The sequence below is a fragment of the Rhinolophus sinicus genome, linkage group LG02, assembly GCF_036562045.2.
Source record: "Rhinolophus sinicus isolate RSC01 linkage group LG02, ASM3656204v1, whole genome shotgun sequence".
Classification (NCBI taxonomy): Eukaryota; Metazoa; Chordata; class Mammalia; order Chiroptera; family Rhinolophidae; genus Rhinolophus; species Rhinolophus sinicus.
In genome coordinates this window covers 158,159,720-158,181,833 of record NC_133752.1, presented here as the reverse complement: position 1 = coordinate 158,181,833, position 22,114 = coordinate 158,159,720, and the positions used below count along the sequence as shown (strand labels likewise).

At 34.0% G+C, this 22,114-nt stretch overlaps 1 protein-coding gene across 4 annotated transcripts in view; it reads right to left on the bottom strand.

The window, feature by feature from the left end:
* The window catches only part of CPNE8 (copine 8), a 180,472-nt gene that overhangs the window by 115,308 nt on the left and 43,050 nt on the right, over window positions 1–22,114 (bottom strand). For all 4 annotated transcript variants that reach the window (XM_074325838.1, XM_019736511.2, XM_074325839.1 and 1 more), the window contains 2 exons: window positions 14,470–14,509; window positions 2,427–2,503 (listed from right to left, as the gene is read on the bottom strand). In XM_074325838.1, the coding sequence (XP_074181939.1) occupies window positions 2,427–2,503; window positions 14,470–14,509 (117 nt within the window). The remainder of the gene's footprint in view (window positions 1–2,426; window positions 2,504–14,469; window positions 14,510–22,114) is intronic.

Genomic DNA, 22,114 nt, shown 5'->3' with positions numbered 1-22,114 from the left:
TACAGGCTGAGTGACTACACAATGTTCTTTTGTTTTGTTTTCCAATTTGGTGTTCATTTGGGTTGGACTAACTGCTCAGGTGAGAGCACTTAAGTGCATCACTGCATGCACTTAAGTTTGGTTAATAAATCCAAAATATCCTTCCACTAGGAAGTAAATTGCATTCCATTTTGTTGTTCTATTTTTTATTACTCTCTCATCTCTTTTAATTCTCTCTCTCATCTCTTTTCCTCTGTCTCTTTATCTCATGTATCTAATTTAATTCCCTCGTAATAGGCCACACCATTCTATAGTTCTTATAGTTTTGTTCTTTGTTTCTTTCTTTGTAGCCAATTTCTTTGCTATACTCAAGTTCCACATTTCATTACCCATTTAGTACTAATGCTTGCCAAACGAAACTTAGAAAAATAAAAAAACCTCCCACTGCTCAAACAATAAGCCCACCTTTTAACCCTTGTCATAATGTTTATTTGCCGGAGAAGATTGCCCAATAAGGTCAAAGGCTGAATTAAAGATTAGTAACATATACTTTTAAAAATTGAATCAATTTACCTTTCTCAACAAGATAGATATAATATCAACACTTTACTAAATTACAAAATACCCTATAGATGACATACAGTGTGTAGCTTCATGTTACCTGAACAGGTTTCTAAGGCTTTGCCTCATTTATGCTTCCCCATCCTCAGCAGGAACTAAGAAAAATCTAAAGGGTATCTCATCTTTTCTGATTATGTAAAATGATCATGACTCAAATGCCAAGAAATATTCCCAATATTTGCATATTCTGCCAATCACTACTCTAGGTATTTCCATCCCTTAGTATGAATTTGTTTTTCTTAGTCTTATCTAGTGGGAATTGTTGAATCAGTTGAACAAGGGCCACATCTTACAATATAGATATTTATTTACCACATACCCCAATCAATACAGTGTCAATTTTTTAACAAGTTTCAAGACTAATATATCAATGATTTTTCCACTGGTAAAAATTCTATGTAATGTAAGAGTTAAGAGTTATGAGTTCTTTTTATGGAGAAAATATCATATAAAAATTTCTAATAAAATGATCAATTTAAAAATATGAGTGCAAGTTCCATAAAAATCTCTACTCTGTTACTCTGAAATAAAATTTCTATATTTTAAATGCTTCTGTTTTCTGTCAAAAAATATTGAAGGCATCTTTAAGGTGGCATTGTATATATTATTGATATTTTTTCAGCAAAATTTAGTGATCTTCCAAGAATCTTCATGACTAGAAAATGCTATCTGAATTATATACACTTAATAAAATGTTCATATTTGCTTTATAAATAACATATTACTTATATATTAAAGTGAGCATAAATATATTTAAATCATAAGCTTCCAAATCTTATAATATGTAAAAACAAATTACATCCGAGAAGAATGTTTACAAGGTGGCTGATATGCAAAAGTTTTCAAACTAACACTTGGTAATAATTGTCTAAGAAAATCAAGTTAAATAAAAGAAGTTAGAATTCATAGACGTCTTATAATCCTAAGAAGTTCTTGCATAGCACTGAACACATTAAGTATAAAGTTTAATTGTATACAGGGTATGTAAGAAGGATGCGTTGGCCATTTCAAGTGCTTGATGTCAAAGGTGAGATTTGTGGAGTTTTGACATTTATTTTGTAAGGTTAAGATTCTTAAAAGATTGGTGAAGATATAGACTTCAAAATTCCCCAAACCTTTACACATTGTATTTAGCTGTGCATATGCCATAGTATTCTTCCTCGATCTTTTATTTTTTATAAATAGTTAAATAAGTCCAAATAAGATTAGCAAGGGGAGAAGGAAGATGGAAAGAGGAAAGGATTAGGAAAAATGTCTACAATTAGTTTTCTGCCTTATTTAGAACTGGAGAAAATAGGCTTGTCCCATGCAACTGGTAGAAAAATGAATCATAATCCCAGTAATTGAAGGTAAAGGTGGAAGATATATTCATAGTGATTGTCATCTCTTAACATTTACACACTTATTGCCTTCTTTACAGACCAATTTTGTAATAAAAATTACTGTTAAAACCTCCGTCACCAAAAACACATTTATCAAATATGTGATATAAAAGGTGGATGCTACATATAGTCCCTGACCCAAAGGCATAGACTCTCTTTTCCAAAAAGTACTAAATTTGAGGCTTAACAGTATAACCAAAAGGAAAGCAACACATTTTGTTTAAATGTGTCCATTTCATTTTGTGGACATTATGTAGCATAACATATGACAGCTGAAATATGAACTATCCTTTACAAACATGTCAAAATTATTTTCTGAAAGAAAAAAATTCAAATAAAAATTTAAAACCCAGTTTTGGTGAACAACCACATATTCATCAATTCCACTGCCAAAATAAAAACTAGATAGTTAACATTGCATTGTCTGAATTAAAAAATACTTACACTATTGGTTTTTCCAGGCGACTTCCCTGTGAACCAACAATCTCCCCCAATGTACAAAACACTTGTCCCAGAAAGTCCTAAAATAGATAAAAGGATTAAAGCTCATAAGTTGCCAAAGTGTCTTTACACTATATATTTTGTACATCATATTTGCATCATCTTCATTGCTGAAATACTGAATTCTCTAACTCCCAATAATAAGTAAAATAAGACCAATAAGCATTAATTTTAACAATGTGACTTTCCCCCTTAAGTTTGCATAGCATTTTGTTCTTTCAATCACAGAGCAGGCTTATTATTGTGAGTGTTTGGACATCGCACTTTTTTTTCTTTTTTAAATGAAAATGAAAAAAAGTTCCAGGGTTTGAATTCACAATTGGCTTGCCTTTGGATGTCTCTGAAACTACTAAGCTTTTGGCTGAGAGACAAACTGTGAAAGCACAGAGCAGCAGTAGCTAACAATACAGTGCTATCTATAGAGAGATCCTGTGATGTTGTGGCTACAAACGGGGTCCAGAGCCACACTGCCAGGTGTCTCTTCAGTACCACTACTACCACCTATGACTGTGGGCAATTAGTTAAGCTTTTCAGTTTCCTCATCCCTAACATGTATCGGTTCTCATCACAGAGTTGCTTGGAGGGTCTAGTGAGTTACTGCATGAGTTGATATTAACATCTACAAGGTGTGATAAAAAAAAACAAAAAAAAAAACACGGTGAATGCGGCTGCCAAGTGCCATCCAACAAAGGCAGAGGTCTTCAATATGGGAAGTGGCACATCGAACCTTAGTAACAATGTGTGACAAGTTTCAACTTGCTCCGCAAAGGCAGTCGAGTGTCAGCTATGGTTGAGAGAAGGCGCGTTTTAAAGTGTGCCATATGTCAGAGGGATAGTGGACGGGGGGAGGGGGGTTGACACAGTGTGAGGGATATAAATGATAAACATCTAAGTATATAAATAAATAAATAAATAAATAAATAAATAAATAAATAAATAAATAAAGTGTGCCTTAAATCATCCTCCATTGTGACAATGCTCCGTGTCACAAATCGCTTCTGGTATACGGAAATTTCTGTCAAATAAAAACATTAGGGTGTGTCCTCATCCACCTTATTCACCAGATCTGGCACTGTGTGACTTCTGGCTCTTCCCCAAAGTCAAAATGACCATGAAAGGTAAATGTTTTGAATCAATTCAGGACATCAAGGCAGCCACAACAGCGCAACTAAAGACACTCAGGAAAGAAGACTTCCAGAACTGCTTCAGAAAGTGGCACAAACAATGGGATAAGTGTGTTCTAAGTGAGGGGGAGTATATTGAGGGAGATTAATGGCAATGTGTCTTTTACTGTAATATATTTTTTTTAAATTTAAACACTCACTGTATTTTTTTTATCACACCTTGTATTAAATGCCTAAAAATGGGTTAAATATAAAACATTATAAAATTCATTAACGTACAAGTAGATGACTTTATTTTCAAGACTCAGAATAACCTTACAAAATGCAAGGTGTATTATTAATACTTCATGTAAAAAGAAGCTAATCATCTAGGAGATTGACTTTTCCATATTTTAAGCAATCAGTAAATAGCAGTCAGGACTAACCCAGACAGACAATAAGATAGTAAGGTAATACACACAAAGTATTTAGAACAGATGCTTGGAACATGGTAAGCATCTAATAAATACATGACCCCTTCTATTCCCCTAATTCCCTAGGGTTAAAAGTATATTGTTATATACTTGAAACTTATCACTTGCCACTGGATTTAAGTACTGGAGATACCATAATTATCAGATAAAATAATATATTTATTTTCCAAATCCACTTTACACTCATGGTCAATAAAAATGCTTATTTTGTGTGCCATTATAAAATCTGAATGTGTCTTATACACCAACTTATCTTACATGTTAACTAGTATACATATAAATATATATATGAAAAGAATGATGTTTTCCAAACAATGGTAAACCAAAAGGCTTTAATGGTTAGTAAAATTTCTGATTTCTATCCTATTAGAAAGCTCATCGATGCGTATAGTTTTTCATTAGCATCATAATAAACAATTTCATAAGTATTCAACAGTGTGGCATCTATCTCCTAAAAGGTCTACAAAGATAATTTTTAAATGGCTTTCTTGGTTTTTAAAATGATTGATGAGCATCTGAAATATCTCTAATAAATAATTTAAATTAAAAGATATTAAATAGGCTTATTGATAGCTAAAGTTTTAGTACAGCACAGTAATTGGGTGTAGTCAACTGTTCAGGAATTAATCATTCGATTTCTTGATAAGATAGAGTCATGATTTGCCTCCACTAATTGCTTCTACCTTGTGTTCATTATACTGATTCTAAGCACATTCACACTAAGCCAGTAAGAGCAAGAGAAAATAAGTGATACAAAATTTCTTGCTTTTACAATATTTCAACTATGTGGAAAAAAATTGGTAAGGAAAGTTTGTATTGTATTATTATTGACACTATCTACTAATATTCCATTGTTGAAAATCCTTGCTAATATTGCTGACTTCCTCTGCATTTAATTAATCCATAATAATCACATCAACTATAAAGATTGAGGTAGGACCTATATCACACACTATGTACTAATATGGCAATCGTTTCTAATAATCGAACACAGTGCTCTTTTGCTCCAATAATAACTCCTAATATCTTAAGTGTTGCTTGCACGTCTATATGTTATTTTTGGAATAAGGCAAACTCAACATGAAACAATTGAATTCAATATTTTAGTAAAAATAATTTGTCACATTTTAACATTATTATAATATTGCCTTTTTTTCAAGCGAGGTTTTTGTCTTTTTAATGAACATATTCATCTACAAACCAAAAATGCTAATCCTCCCATAAAGAGATTAATAAAAAGTTCTAAACTTAGACATCAGTAGTTAAATGATAAATACAATTTAAAAATTATACTCTAAAGCTGAATTTATTTCTTCAATCAGCACAACTGTTGATTTTAAAAATATTTTGTTCTTTTTAAGAGTCCAAATAAAGGCAGTTAAATAAGACACTGAATGAAAATTAAGCTTTTAACAATGAGTATGTGGTTATTGATCTAAATTAACCAAATTTTAAAAAATTATCCACAACATATATATTTAACACTTGCAAACCATGTAATATGTAGACTTAAAAATAAAATGATACAATTCACAAATATAACAAATGGATATAAAATATTTACCTCCTGAGGGTACATCACTTTTTGTAGAATACTAGTACTCATCAGCAAAGAAATGAGAAATGTAACATGCTAACAGAAAATAAGTAAATATTCTCACTACTATTAAACATGGTGAGCCAATGGATAGGCCAAATAATTAGAAAACTTACTAAATATTATTATTAAATAAAATGAAATACATTATAGCATTATTAAATAATAATACGGAATATCACATCACACTATCAAACAATATTATTAAATACTAAGTCTAGAGTAAGGCTCAGTTTGATATACAAACAATCCCACCTAATATAACTTAAAGAATGTTGAAGATACTGTCATCAAAGTATCTATCTCTGTGCCAAAGTATAGATAGATTCTACAAGGCCCTACTAAAAATGCAAATGTTAAAAATAAATAAATAAATGCAAATGTAGGCATAATCCATTTATAGAGAGCATCAGTTATAAATTCTTTAGTCTGAATATGCTTATAAGGCTAGCTCTCATCATCTAATAAGGACCGGAAAGCATATTACATAGAAAAAGAAAGTTATTACTGAAAAAGCATCGGAGGACAACATGCGGAGCTCTTTTACACCAGGCAGTCAGGCAAGGCCTCTCAGTAGGTGACAATTTAGTAGAACTCTGAACAATGTGAAGGGCAGAGTCATGTGAATATTTCGGACAAAAGCATTTCAAGCAAAAGAAAAAGCAAAAACAAAGGCCCTGAGACAAGACTATAGTTGGGGTGTTAAGGAAAAGCAAGACGGCCAATGGGGCTAGTGCAGAATCAGCAAAAAAGAGAATGGAAGGAGAGGAGAGAAGCAAGGTCCCATGATAGTCTGTGAATTTTATCATAAGTGTGGAGGGAAGCCATTGGAGGGTTTCAATTGGAAAGTAACATGGCCTGAACAGACTATTAAGATGGTAATTCTAGCTATCTTCTTCCACCACATTTCTAAATGCTGACCTACCCCCAAGGCTGTATCCTATTCTCTTCTCCATTTATTCTTTTATTATCTAACTTTGAGTTCCAACTCTATGGACTGATGGTTCCCAAATCTACATCTCCAGTCTCCAGACATGGCCTAGTCAGTATCTCCAGTTGGATGCTTATTGGGGTCTCTCAAACAATATAAATGTGCCCTGACCACTGATTTCTCTATCCTCACTTCCATCACCTCAATCTCTTCCTCCCCAACGTACCCCATTGCAAAAATACTGTATCACTATTTATCCAGTTGCTCTCACCACTGACTACTCGTAGTCATTCTAATTTCTCTTATATTCACACCTGACATCTAACTCATTAGGCATCATATCACAAAAATATATTCCATATCTAACCATTTCTTACCACTTCAAGGGCTATATCCACCAAATATTGGTCAACTAACCAAATTACAGCAGTCTTATAACTGGTCTCTGTTGGTTCGCAACAACGGGAATTGCCTGGGTGAAATATGAAACTAGCTCCCTAACACAAAGGACAAGAAGAGACGGAAGAAAGAGTCAGACCACTCTAGATTAGTAGATGGCAATTTTGATAAGCAAAGGAACTTATACACAGGCATATCTTGGGCGGCCTAAAAACAAGAAAATCACTACCTCCACACTCTGGAAACTTAAGTTTATATAGAGGCCTTAGTTCAGTCATGTATTCAGTCCAGGCGGTCTAATAACTCATTAATCTATCAAGCCTGTGTTCTTGAAATGGCTCCAGCTATGGGCAGAACATATATTTCAAGGATAGGGGAGGGGTTTAGGAGCCTCTGATTGCCTGGGTCCAGCTTGCCGGTCAACTGTCAATCATGTCCTCTCAATGACCTCCTCCAACAGTGTCCTTAACTCTAGTCTTGCTTCCTTACCCCATTCTCCATTTCAGCTGCCAGTCATTATTTAAATGTGTACATAAGATCACATCATCCTACAGTGAAATTCATGGGGGAAAAAAAATCCAAACTCTTTTTTAAATCATGGTCTACAAATTTCCACACCATCTGAATCCTCTGCACCTTTCCAAACGATTTCATTCCACTCTCTTCATCATCACAACATTCTATATAGGGTAGCTATCTTTCAGACACACCAACATTTGAAACTCTTTCCTAACTCAAGGTATCTTCACTGCTGTTCCTCTTGCCTGAAATGCTCTTCCCTTACATTTTTAATAATTCCTTCCTTCTTTTTAATAAGTATACTCAGGGTGAGAACTGGTACAGAATGATACTGCCTGGTTGGAAGAAACCTAAGCTTCTAGCTAATGGGCTTCATTAGTCACGCTCTCTCAGTATCAATATCTTATTAATATCGGTGCTATAAAGAAGTTATCTTAACCATTTATTTGCATTTATTTTTATTGCATAAATCTGCCCACTCCACCTACTCAACTTTAAAATGTAAGCTGTTTTAGGACAGGGCATTGTTTGTCTTATTCACTGCTATATTCCTCATTACTAAAACACTGCTTGGCACATTTTTATTGCTTGCCTGATTGTATGAGTATACATTAAAATTCAGCTCAGTTTTATATGAGGTAAATTGGCTTTTATTCTAATGAAAGAATCCTGCTCCACTTACAAATCTATTCCTATGAGAAAATGCATTTCATGGTCCAATTAACTTTCAAATACATTTTTTAAAGACAACTGATCTACATGTGGAAGTTTATGTATATAATATTAGGTTGGTGCAAAAGTAATTGCAGTTTTTGCAATTGTTTTTAACCTTTAAAACCGCAATTACTTTTGCACCAGCCTAATATTTAGAAAGTATATTAAAGAACACACTCGCTTTCACTGAAGGCTGGTGTTTGGAAACCAAAATAATGCAGAGAGCCATTAACAAGTCTCAAACAAAAATTTTAGTGGGTACCTTCTGAGATCAACCAAGTGGATAAATGCGTTTTGGATTGCCTCATGGGTATGAAAATTTAGTACACGAAGTACAGTTTCGATGTCATCTGGTCCAGAACACTAAGCACAGTCTAAGATACACCAATTATGGGCCTATTATTAATATTTTCATTAATGATTTGGCTGATGCAATTATGCAAATGAAAGTATGTCATGTAGTTCTGCTAATGGCATTAAGATGAGTGGGTTCAACAGCAACTTAGAGAACAAGGCTGGAATTCACAATGTCAGATTTTGTTCACAGTATCTAACAGACTTGTGGGATAACACTTTAGTAATTTCCTCAGAGAATGATAAAATGGATAAATCCTCTAAAGGAACATGTCCCTGGATTTCACAAGTCATCCTGGAGCATAATGTTTTTCTCCACTAAAAACTTTTCCACCACCAACAGAATCAATTCCAGTTACACTGATACTTTATTAACTTCGCTCATACTCATTTGCAATGTCAGAAATCTAAGGTACAGCTCTGCATCTCTATGTTGCCTAATAGTACCAAAAAAATTAAAAGTTTGACCTAAAATATTTAAGTACTGGAAACTAAATAAAGTCATCGTGAAAGGGGTTTCTTTCAAAATCATCAGAAATGAAAATTTAAAAAAGATTTTATTATCACTAACTCAAGGAGTCTCTCTTGATACCAAATTCCTTTTGGAAAAGATAAGTGCCTTCACTTGACAGCAAGCCCAGGCACTTAGCAGTCTTTCCTAAAAGGTTCCAGTTTTTATTTCACTTTGCAAAACTGACAGGCAGGCAACCACACTTCTAAAAATTGTAACCTCAGGGAATAGACCTAGCTTGTTTATTGGCTCTTCTGATTTTCCAAACACCTCCTGAATTCCTTCTAGGTTGAATGAGTTATATGCTCTGTTACCTAAAAACTGTACTTGGATGTATTCAAATAAAGGCTTTTGTTGTTAATTTCTGACAGAAATTCAAAGCAGTTATCTCTAACAATTCTTGTAACAATTCAAAACACATTTCCTTCCTCTTTTGACATACTTCATCCACTTATAAATTCAGGCACTTATTAACTAATTTGTATTCTTACTAAATATATTTAAGAAAAAGAACAGAGAGTAATGTACAGTATACATTGAAATGTGAGATAATATAAACCACGGGAACTATAGGTAGGAGTATTTTACTAAGAACTAAGGCAGTAACAGCAAGAAAGAAAGAAGACAGAAGAGAAACAAATCTTTGCTGGAATGAACAGGATTTGGTAACTCACTAGATGTGGTGTGTGAGAGAAAGTTGTTAAGGAAGACTGACCGTGAAATACAAGTGAAGGAAGATGTTAAGCAACTCCACCTAAGAGAGTTAGTGCTTAGATTCTACCAAAGCAAGGAAATGGGGTAAGATTCATAAAGAAGTGATGACTTAACAAGAAACGTGAGTTCCAAAGTGATTGACTCAGAACCTCCCCTGGGTTGGAGCTGTTAACTGTTCTCTAAAGGTATCACTCCAGCTCTGAGTGGAATATCCTAGGTGAAATATCTCAGAGTACCTGTCTGACAGAGATGAATTTAATGTGTTTTAAGTTAAACACAATTTGATTCTCAGTTCCTTTCCAAAAGGTCTCTAGATCACTGTGCTATGGTGTTAAATAAGCCAATATTAGACGTGTTGTTATTTATTTTTACTCTCAGTTGTTCAAGAACTAGATGTATCAGTTTTAAAGGAATTATTTCAGAAATTTGAAATGTTTTTGTCATAATAAGGACCAGGAGGATTGTATGGAAGTTTCATTGAAGTCCATCCCCACTACTATGAATCAATCAATCAAAGAACGGAACAAACAAATAAATAAATAATTTAGAGGTTGATAATACATCCAAGTTTCAACCTGCCAGCTTTCGTTTCTAACAAAAACAGGAAGACTGATCCTGAAATACAAAGGGAGGGAGATGTGAAACAATTCCAGATGAGAAGCAATTCCATTAAACAATTCCACTAAATATACTGTGTTGAGGATAATTCTCAAGATAGATAATACAGGCAGAACAGCCAAATTGGGATGGAAAAGGTTATACATTTTAGGTACATTTGAGTGTTAGTATTCTGCAGAATATCTACTAGGTAATCTCTAACAAGCAGGTGGAACTTGGAATTGCTGAGGTTACAGAGGGATAGACACTTGGGAGTCCTGAGAGTAAGGCGTGGAAATGGTAGAACTCTCCAGAGAAGAGCTTATACAGTGAGATGAGATGAAAATTGAAAATAAAACACTAAGAAACACTAAGGTTAAGAAATAGAAGGAGAAAGAGAAACTAAAAAATGATAGATAATGAGGAAAGAAAGATCTAGGAAATGAAGGAATGTTTCCATGGAAGTCAGGGCGGTATTTCAAGAATATAGTCAATTGTGCCCAAAATAATGGGGAGGTCAAGTAAGGAAAAGAATGAAGAGAGACCACCGAATTTTGATCTGCTCTATGTCAGAAGAGTTTAAGCAGAAACAAAAGCCAGAATATAGTAAAGCCAGTTGAATAGAGTATGAAAAGGAAGTTATGCTAGAAACCCAGGCTGTTCTGAGAAGATAGCAACAAAGACTTCATGAAGGCAAAGCAGAGTCAAGATAAAAATTTTTATCATAAGGAAGACATAAAACTTTTACTATTGGAAACAAAAAAAAGGTATTTTAAAAAAAATATTTGCAAAGATATGTACATTCAAGGCTTCTACAAGATGTATCACACCATCAACCAAACAAAAAGACAACCTACAGAATGGGAGAAGGTATTGTGCCGCTCCTGAATCTGTAAACTCCCCAGGTAATGGTTGTTGCCAATGATACATCCGATAAGGCATTAATGTGAAGGAATTCATACAACTTAACACCAAAAATAAATAAACAAACAAACAATACAATACAATACAATTAAAAAATGGGCAGAGGACCTGAATAGACATTTCTGCCAAGAGGACATACAGACGGCCAACAGACATGAAAAAATGTTCAACATTATTAATCATTAGAGAAATTGAAATTAAAACCACAATGGGATATCACCTCACACCTGTCAGAATGGCTATCATCAATAAATCAACAAATAACAAGTGTAGGTGAGGATGTAGAAAAAAGAGAACCCTTGTGTATTGTTGGTGGGGTTGTAAACTGGCACAGCCACTATGGAAAATAGTATGGAGGTTCTCCAAAAAATTAAAATTAGAACTACTATATGACTCAGAAATTCCACTTCTGGGTATTTATCCAAAGAAATCCAAAACACTAATTTGAAAAGAATCCCTAGGTTCACTGCATTACTATTCATAATAGTGAAGATATGGCAGCAACCCAAGTGCCCATCAATAGATGACTGAATAAAGAAGATGTGGTACATGTACACAATGAAATATAACTCGGCCTTAAAAAATAATGAAATCTTGCCACTTGTGACATAGGTGGACCTAGACAATATTGTGCTAAGTGAAATAAATTGGACAGAGAAACAAATACCATATGATTTCACTTATATGTGGAATATAAAGCACAAGTGAACAAACAAAACAGAAACAAACTCATAGATACAGAGAGCAAACTGATGGTTGCTGGATGGGAGGGAGGTTGGACGGATGGGTGGAAAAGGTAAAAGGGATTAAGAAGTACAGATGGCCAGTTTTAAAAATAGTCAGTGATGTAAAGCACAGCACAGAGAATACAGTCAATAATATTGTAATGGTGTCAGATGGATACTAGCCTTATCAGGGTGGTCACTTCATAAGGTATATAAATGTCTAATCACTACGTTGTACACTTAAAAATAATATAATATTATATGGCAACTGTATTTGACAAATAAGAAAATTTTAAAAAATTTAAATTAAAAATATAAAAGTATGAGTCAACTCTAAAAAAGACCTATCGCTTGCATAGTAATATTTAGTCATTACTGATTATTGAAGGAAGATAAAGTTAATCAGGTTTGAGGTAACTTCCTATCCCACTACTACTCTCTGCCTTGAACACAAGGCAACTACGCTAGTAAAAACCACGTTACTACTTTCACACTCAACCTCAAAACATTCTACCCCATGGAACTATCCTTAAGTGCCCAATTGTCATGCCCTCTGAAGACGGTTTGAACAAGAAATGCAAAAATTACATTCAGGGAGAGTGGGCACTTGGAAGTCTATGTCTAGTCAGGGTTAGGGAGGTCATTTTCCCTATGTGCACAATGATAGATAAACAGAGAGAAGCAGAAGCTCAGAGAAAAGTCGTAGTGTGAAGAATATGTAGCCAGGGAGGGAGAAAGAGAGGGGAAGAGAGGGAGAGAGAGAGAATGAATAGCTATCTCACTTCCAACCCTGTGCCTGTTTCTAGCTGCATTTCCCATAAATGTAAGTTATACATCACATGAGATGTTCCTAATACCCCCTAGTTTACCACCTACGTGTGAGATAAGTGAACGCATTTTCTTTTCTTGCAACTAAATTTTAACTAAACAATGTGATTTCTTTTCTGATTCTTCCAATGAAATTTGGAAAAGTTCCTATACAAAGCCATGGAAATTTTAAATGTCCAGCCACAATGCTATAAATCTTATTGTGAGGAACAGGAAGGTGGCATGGTAACCACAATGAAATTTACTTATGGAAAGGAATAACCTCATTACAGCATTGTTTTTTCAATTTCTGGAAAAGTCAATCAAACAAACTGTTCTTTGAATCTTTCTTTAAATGATTCCACTCTGTGCTTCATAACAAAAAGAAACATCATAACTATCCCTTTAATGAAAAAAAGAGAGGAAATTATGATTTTTACTACCACACCCAGGCTTCCAGTTTCTCTAAATCAGTCTCTGAGTTTGGGATTACCTTTTATGTCCCTTCTTTTCTCTAAATTATGACATTCCCCCTCTCCAGACTACACTGGAAATTATATATATACATATATATATGTATATATAATATGTAAAAATATGCATATATCGTATATAAGCAAATATCATGTATAATCATATGTCATATCTATATTATCTTCCAGTTAACCTACAACAATGGAAAAGAGGAAAAATCTCACTCTCCTGAGCCTCTGATTATGAAAATTAGGCCAACTGGCCTCTCAACCCTGGCACAGCTGCCAAGTCTCCATCTATGTACTTAGATTTCACTTGGCACCTAGTGAAGCCCCTTTCAGAATGCTCTTTTCACCCTCATTCAGCCTTTCTTACTAGGTGTGGCCTAATTCCAATCCCTCAGGTCAATAAACAAGCTGATCAGAGTACCAGTGCTTAGCCAGAGACTCTCACTCCCACCTCTCCCTGCCCACCTCCACCTCTTTACCTGCCTAGCTCTGACACAGCTGCTGCTCCTGAACCTGTAAACTCCCAAGGTAAAGGTTGTTACCTGGTGAGTAGAGCTCCTTACAAAAGAGGAAAGGGAAGTTCAGGGCCCAAAAAGAACAAAAGAGACTGTAAGTGACTTGAGGACAGAATCTATGTCTGTCTTGCTCATAATGTACCCGCAGACACTGGCATGGGGCCTGGCACAAGCAGGTACTTAGAAAATATTGTTGAAGAAATGAACTACAAGGATAACAGAATAGCAAATTACGCTGCTTGTGTTTCCCACTCTTTCCGAGTGGCACCTCCCCAAAACATAGACTATTTCAACGTTATTAACTGGATCCAGCTTCAAATATTACAGGGAAATGGCATAATTTCTTTAAAAAAGTTAAATAAATAAGACTAACCCATTTCACATACCGAAGTTATCTTTCTTTTAATAAGCTCCTCCAAATGTTATTCTAGGGTTCTTTTAAAGTGTTATTTATTTTCTATGACAGTTATTACATGAAAGTTGTGGACAGTTAATTTTAATATTTAATAAGTCAACATTATGAATCATAAATCATGACTTTGTAATTTATATTTACATTATGTAATCATCATAAATAAAAACATAAAAATATGAACTTACATGTTTTGACAAGTTGGGGCTCTTTGAATCGACATCATACCTAAAATATTAAAATACAAAACTCAAGTTATTTCCACAAAATACAGCTAGAGAAAAGAATCAGTATTTTCCAAAAAAACATAAATAATATATAAATGAATCAAAATTATACCAATGGGGAGAAAAACTTAGCAAATTTAGAAGTCTCTTATAATCTACGGTCTATATGCCAATGGCAGAATTTACGATCTCTGGGTCCTTTTATTTTACAACCTAAGTGGAAGTCCTAATAGTTTTAGTCGTCATATTGGCTGCTTGATAAGACCCGTTTAAAATTTATCTTTCCTGTGAATTAATAGTATTATTCTAATACTGTTCAAAATTTCCTAAAAACTGCAATTCCTCTTCTCTTGGACGACATTAAAAAACAAAGAGAGGGCTGGTGATAGGCTGTTATTTGTGTACACTTTATTTCTTAATTAATATCTTAAATGCTGTTATTAACATTGAATTTGGCTAAAGTAATGAGACATTATTTTTCCCCAATCCCAGGACTTGGGGAAATCCTGTATTTTATGAAAAGAAAACTATATTTACATAGGATTCGTATATGTCCTGTCTAGACCACATGGTACTGGAAATGATTTCTTGCAGAGATCCTGGGAAAACATCACTCATTATCACTTTAGCCCCTCATTTTAAAGAATTTGTAGAAATGGAAAGATCACTAACAGTCAAAACAACCTCAGTTTGCTGAATTCTTGAGTAAGGAACTATGTGTGCTGGCTCCAGTCTTTCTCCTAAATCATATACCTTTCACATTCCTTGTGCATCACTTCCTACCAGAAATTAACTGCCTTTTTTAAAGGTTAATTAAAGTCTTAACTCTCGCATAACAAGATTGTTTTCACAAAGAAACAAAGCATCTCAATCAATAAAAGGCCAAGAATCAGAGTTCACTGAGTGTACTGATGTTGAGCAGTGGTGCACCTATTCTCCAGCAAAGAATGTTTACCACAGATTGGCGTTAAAATTATCTGATGCCAATACCTGCCTCAGAAGAATTACAAATTACTCTCCTTCATATCAGGGCACGCTGATCACTCTCAACAGCTGTACCTAGAATTTTAAATCAATATACTGCGAACATCCACCAAAGACCTACAGATGTTAGTACAAAAACTATTTACTCAAGACATGTTTTCTTATTAAAGACACCTTTTTAAGGGTAAGACTGAAATTAGCAATGGTAGCAAGGACAAAGGTGAAATATAACTGTACTGGCTCTTCCCCAAGAATCAGCCCTAGAAACTGTTTTCTACAAAAGGTTTAGTGTGGACTAGAATAAAAGAAACATGGTGTGTTCAGTAAGAAGAAGCAAACATTTTCATCACAGAGTTTATCTTCAAATACAATCCTCTTTTATTGTTTTTAACAAAGCTTTTTTAATGCTATTATCTCAAAAAAAAGGTTTTTTACAACATACCTCTGAATGCTTTAGATAATATGTTGAATTATAATGCCTTCAAAATTACCATGATTTTTCTTTTAATGGAATTTTCCTTCTAACTTTTCTAAAAGTATCAACACTAACGGATCCTCACCCTCACAGGTCAGAACATAAACACTATATCCTAAATGGTTAGTGTGTGTGCGTGTGTGTGCGTGTGTGTGTGTGTGTGTGTGTGTGTGTCTAGGTTTATGAGTGCCATACTCTCCTAAAGGAAGAGAGAATACACTGCAAAGCAGGAAAGCTCAGTAGTTTATCCTGAGGAGGGTACATCCTACCACGCCTAAATTTACTAAGGAAATTTCGTAAACAACTTCATCCTGCTGTTACAAGCTTATTATTAGAGTACTGAATTGGAAGTAACTAATTTGGGTGGATCCTAAGGGTTTTGTTTTCTACTGCAAGGTAACAGATGTTGACTGGAATTAATTTTGTATTCTCAAATTCCAAATATGCCCAAAGCCGAAAATAAAAGATGCTAAGTAACCTCAGGCTTAGCTTGGAGATACCAAGGAATCCGTGAGTCCTCACATTAGGGTCAGACCCTCCTCCACAAAAGTTACTCATAAAGTGACAGGATTTTCCCTACCTCTTGGGAGGGCAGGAGGAGGTTCTTTCCATTCCCCAAAGCCAAATGAAGGGGAGCTCTAAAACATGGGGTATTCGTGAGAAGGGGAGGATAGCATGTAGTTCCCCATTCAGCTACAGAACCTGCCTGCAGGTCCACACTTTGGCTGCCAATGGAAGAGAATGCCAGGGGACCGTCCTAGGAAGTGCCCTCTGAGAGCTGAGGAACAAGGAACAATGTCCTTTTTGGTCTTTCCTCCACAATGAGAAGGCAAGCAGCATGTTTGACACAGCTCCCTTGAGGCTGGTACCCTGTAAGGTCTTCTGATTTTTCAGAAGGTAGGAGACCCACATCTCCACTTTCCAACTCCCCTACCTTTCTGCCCTTCCACCTCTCTTCTCTCCTGAAAGTAGCTGAGACGATAGCTCCAATTGAGGGTAGAGGAAGTGAATTAAGCTTGAGATTGAAGTTTTAAAGCGAAGAGTACATAACAATTAATAAAATGAGATGGTTCTGATAAACAAAGGTGGCAGAAAAGTACTGATATTAGACCATAGCATTGTTGAGGGAGTCCTTAACCAATATGGAAAACTGTAATTGATATTGTTGAGACAATTATTGGAAGAAATAAAACAACTTATTTTCCCTACCAGTGCTGAGATCCTTCAAAACTAGATTGTAACAATATTCCATAATTATCACCATTTGATTTGGCAAGAAGAAAAATAATTTCTTAGGTAAGTCAAACCTAGGCTCATAACTCCCTTGTTGGTGTTCTGGTTTAAATGGAAAAATAAGAGTGAAAAGAGTTATATCTTATTTGTCCTATTTTCTAGCATATACTACGTAGTGATATGGCTACCCACACTTCTTGCTCAAAGACATTTTTGTACAGCTGTTCTGCCAATAATAGTTTTCAACTATGAAAACCAAGTGACTTATTATTATTGGTGCGATAATTATAACAAAATAAAGTTTATGATTTTATTTGTGATATCTACATAGCATGATGACAGAGACCATGTCTCTTGAATGAAAGAGTAACACATCAGATCAAAAAGGCAGGAAAATTTTAAGACTCATAGCTAATAAACTAACCTTAAAACTATATCTCAGGTATATCACAATTGCAATACCCTGTTTCCCTGAAAATAAGACCTAGCCAGACAATCAGCTCTAATGCATCTTTTGGAACAAAAATTAACATAACACCCGGTCTTATATTATATTATATAAGACCCAGATAGTAAAATAAGACCGGGTCTTATATTAATTTTTGCTCCAAAAGACACATTAGAGTTGATTGCCCGGCTAGGTCTTACTTTTGGGGGAAATACGGTAATAATTACTATGTATTAATCAGAATTTCCAGGAATTTGGGGCAGTGATGCCCGGAATACATATTCATTCATATTTATTCTCTCTCTCTAAGTCATTACAATTTTTAAGATCAATGGACAGGTTAGCTAAATAATAAACTATTCTGAAAACCATTTATAACTATTTGTTGGCCAATTTAGACTACCATATTCTCCAGTATTGCTGTTCCCCAAGTAGACATGTAAATATGTTGGAAGATTTGCGGTAGTTCTCTGAGTGATATTGGTTGGAGTTACAGGTGATTTTATGACCTACTTTATCCTTTTTTTTTATTTTCCAAGTTTTCTACAATGTACATTTTCCCTAGGAATAACACATTGCTAAGACAAAATTTAAAAAACAATCATAGTTAGGCATAATGGATAACTACATACACATAACTAGTGAAAAATTACACTGTTTACCACACTTATTTAGGTAGATAGGCTGGAAAAATCACAATGTAAAAAAAAAAAAAAAAAAAAAGAAAGCTTGCTCTCACAGGTTAAAAGTGTTATGTGAGATATTCTAATCAATGGGAAATCAAAAGGACTTAATTAAAGTGATATCAAAACTATTACATAAACAAAAAGAATATACTTGTTGCTTTTCTTGATAATCTTCTCCCTGTATTTTTTTCTCTGGCCCTAATTATTTGAAATTTTTAGCGGTCATATAAACTTGAAATAATGTTATTTGAAACAAATTTCTGAAATTAATCAAATACATTCAAAAGGTAAAATGATATTTAATTCAATTTTGCAATACACTTTCACATTTTAAACATTATACAATGTCTGTGAGAATTACTATAATTTTTAGGAATAATAACGCCGAAGAGTATAAAATATATCAATTTTCCTACACTAATTTCTGTTACTTTATTTGTTCTTGTCACACTGAGATAAAAATAACACAAGATGCTCCCATTCCAATCAAACATAATGATAATTTTCTAGACATTAGGATTAAACATATTCTCTTATGTTCAGTGGAATACTTCAAACATATACTTTTATCAGTATTAAACAACAAAAGCAAAAATAAAAATACCCCTGTTTAGGCATTATTTTTAATCTTCATAAAATTTTAGAAATTCAAGTTTTGTATCATTTAATTATAAAATATTTTAGACAAAATTTTATTCAATATTGCAGAGTACAGATCCCTTGAACATTTTAAACTTTCTAGGCCTCGGGTTTCTCATTTATAAAAATTAGATTAACTCCACCTCAGAAATTTGTCATGTACGTTAAATATGGTTACATATGTGAATGATTCTATTACAAACTGTGAATAAGAGTAGTAGTATTACTATCATAAATCACCTCTTTTTAAATGTGCTGATAAAACTTATGTACTAACTGTCCAACATCATGCACTGCTGTAATTATTTAATTTAATTTATAAATAACTGGAAGATATTAGTAACAAACACATTAAAACATCTAATCATTTCTTCCTTCCATATTTCCACCAGTAAGAGTATTAAAGTTCTCTCTTTTTTTCAATTTCCTGAATCACATACAGTGAAGTTAAGCAATATTATTGAGCTATCATCAAGTATAGAAAAGTACGTTAAATTCTATCAATACCTAAACGTTCTTCTTACCTTTAAGTCTTTCCTTGTCCATGCTAAGCATACCTAGCAAGCTTGACAAGCATGATATACGCTAAGTACCAGGCGTCTCCCTCACCTAATATATTCTTCTTTGGACTCAATATTTGTCAAAGCAATTCTTGAAATGCTACTTGGTAAAACAGACTAACTATTTAAATGACTAACCAGCACTGAGTACATTTCTTGAACTGGACAATCCTTAAAATCCATTTAGCTTCCATAGCCTCATCTTCAGTATAGATGAGCATGTGATCACTAGCCTCTGTATACAGGTAAATCTTTCTTTACCTTCGCCTCTCCAGAACGATTAACCGAGCTCTTAATTTTTGCTCATTGTTCTAGTGACTCATACTTGATTACTATCATCCTTTTGAGAGCACCATTTCCTGTCTTTTCATTCTAATTGTGCAATTCTAGAACAGACACAGTTATGAATATCAAGTGATAAATGATAAGCAGGACATAAACTTAAGAGACCAGTACAGAAGGGCCAAAATGAGACAAGAATGTGGGAAAGTGGGTGAGAACAGTCACCTGGCAGCAACTGCTTGTGATGGTGACTGCTGGCAGACAGCAACCAAAACAAAACAGAGAAATGGGGCTAAAAAGTACGCAGGAGTTTAGAGAACTAACAAAGCTTATAGAATCTCTATGTTGGTCTCAAAAGATTAGAACCAAGCAGTGAGTATCTTGTCCATATCCTTTCATGTTAACATTTGACTCTGAGTAATTTATCTTCTAAAAGTGCAAAAAACATAAAAAATAAAAAATAAAAAAATTTGCATACAAGGATACTCACTGCAGCATGGCATGTCATGGTAAAAAGAGGACCAGCCAACATGTCCATCAGTAAATGTTTGGTTAAGTAAATCGTAGTTTTTCAAACAATGGAAATCATGCAGCCATTACAATGAATAATACATGTATAGTAGAAAAGAGGGTTTGTTTTTGAGTTTTGGTATTGAAATTTCAGGGAACTTTCATTTTTTAAATGCCTAGATTATTTAAAGTTTGTAATAAATTTTTATTGCTTTTAAATGAAAGAAAACAATACAGATGAATAAAAAAGAAAAAAGAATTATGGAATTGTGTCTGGTTTTAGGATACAGTTAAGTCTGAAACTAAATATCAAGGGGGTTAAGGGATACCATGCTAGTGTTAAAAGGAAAATTCATTTTAAAATGACTATAAGGCTCCGAACAATGGGAGAATGAAACCACATTCTAAATGATTTATATGTCTGTTTTTAAATAAAAAACACTACGTGCAATCTCCATGATAAGCACAGTCAGGAAATCATTAAATTCCACTATAAGATTTTTTTCTCATGAACCTCATTTTTATTACTTCAAAAGGGGTTTCCAGGAAATAAAAACCAAATGGGACATAAAAACTTTTATTTGATAAATATAATGAATACTTAGAACTCCTACAATTCTTGAAGGAAAAGGGCTGGTATAAAATTTTATTTTTTTGAGCAAGCGCTGCAGGTTATTTTACTGCACACATTGTAGAGAAAAATGAGAAAGACTACTAACAGTAGAAACTTTTTTTTTACATTAGGAGGCAAATTATGACTTTTCCAAGTAAGATTTTTAAAATCTTTATAAATTGTGACAGGATAGTATACTTCATTGTTTTCAGCTAGTATTTAAAATAAGATATCTATCTTTTTAAATACTTACGATTTAATAAATTCTTTAATTATTTTAATATATTAAGCACATACTACAGTGTATGCTATACTTTTCCCTCTCAACAGATTTTGTTAACAATATCCAGATACTTCAACAATCACCACAGTTTTGTGGAACAAAAACTCAGTAATAATATCTTATCAACAGACTGATTCCAGATTCTCTGTGGACAGGGAGTGGATTTTAATGATAATATTTTAATATGCCTGATGCAGCATCAAGAATAACAAGAATATTAAAAATATCAAAAATTCTGACTCTAGCATCCTGGGTCTTAGAAATATGACACCATGAAGTGATTAAAAAAAAAAACCATAGTTAGGCAGAGATCCGTGTACTATACAAAGAAGTAGCTTAGAGAAAATTAAAGATCTGAGAGAACGACCACCAAGCAGTAGATGAGATCACTCTGGAGTATATGCAGAACTTGTAAGAAATTGACTGAGACACAGAAAGGTTTAAAAGAATGTCCATATATACTGCCCAGCATTTTTACATGGTTAAATTGTTCACTTATTTTTTTCAATAAACGTAGCCAAAAGCCTATAGAATGCAAAGCAGTGCTGGGGACAATGCTCACAGCATGTTCTAAATAGAATTTATCTGGTTTACTGCCAATATAATCTATTATTCAGTGCAACCATAGGACCCAGCCTTACATTATGAAAATTGCCTTTAGCAATCAATTTTTTGAAAGTGCAAGTTTTACCTAAAATTTATATGGAACCACCAAAGACCCCAAGTAGCCAAAGAAAGCTTGAGAAAGAAGAACAAAGTCGTAGGCGCCATGCTACCTGATATCAAACAAGGCTGTAGTAATCAAAACGGCATGGTACTGGCATAAAAACAGACACAGAGATCAGTGGAATAGAAGAGAGAGCCCAGAAATTAACCCATGTCTATATGGTCAA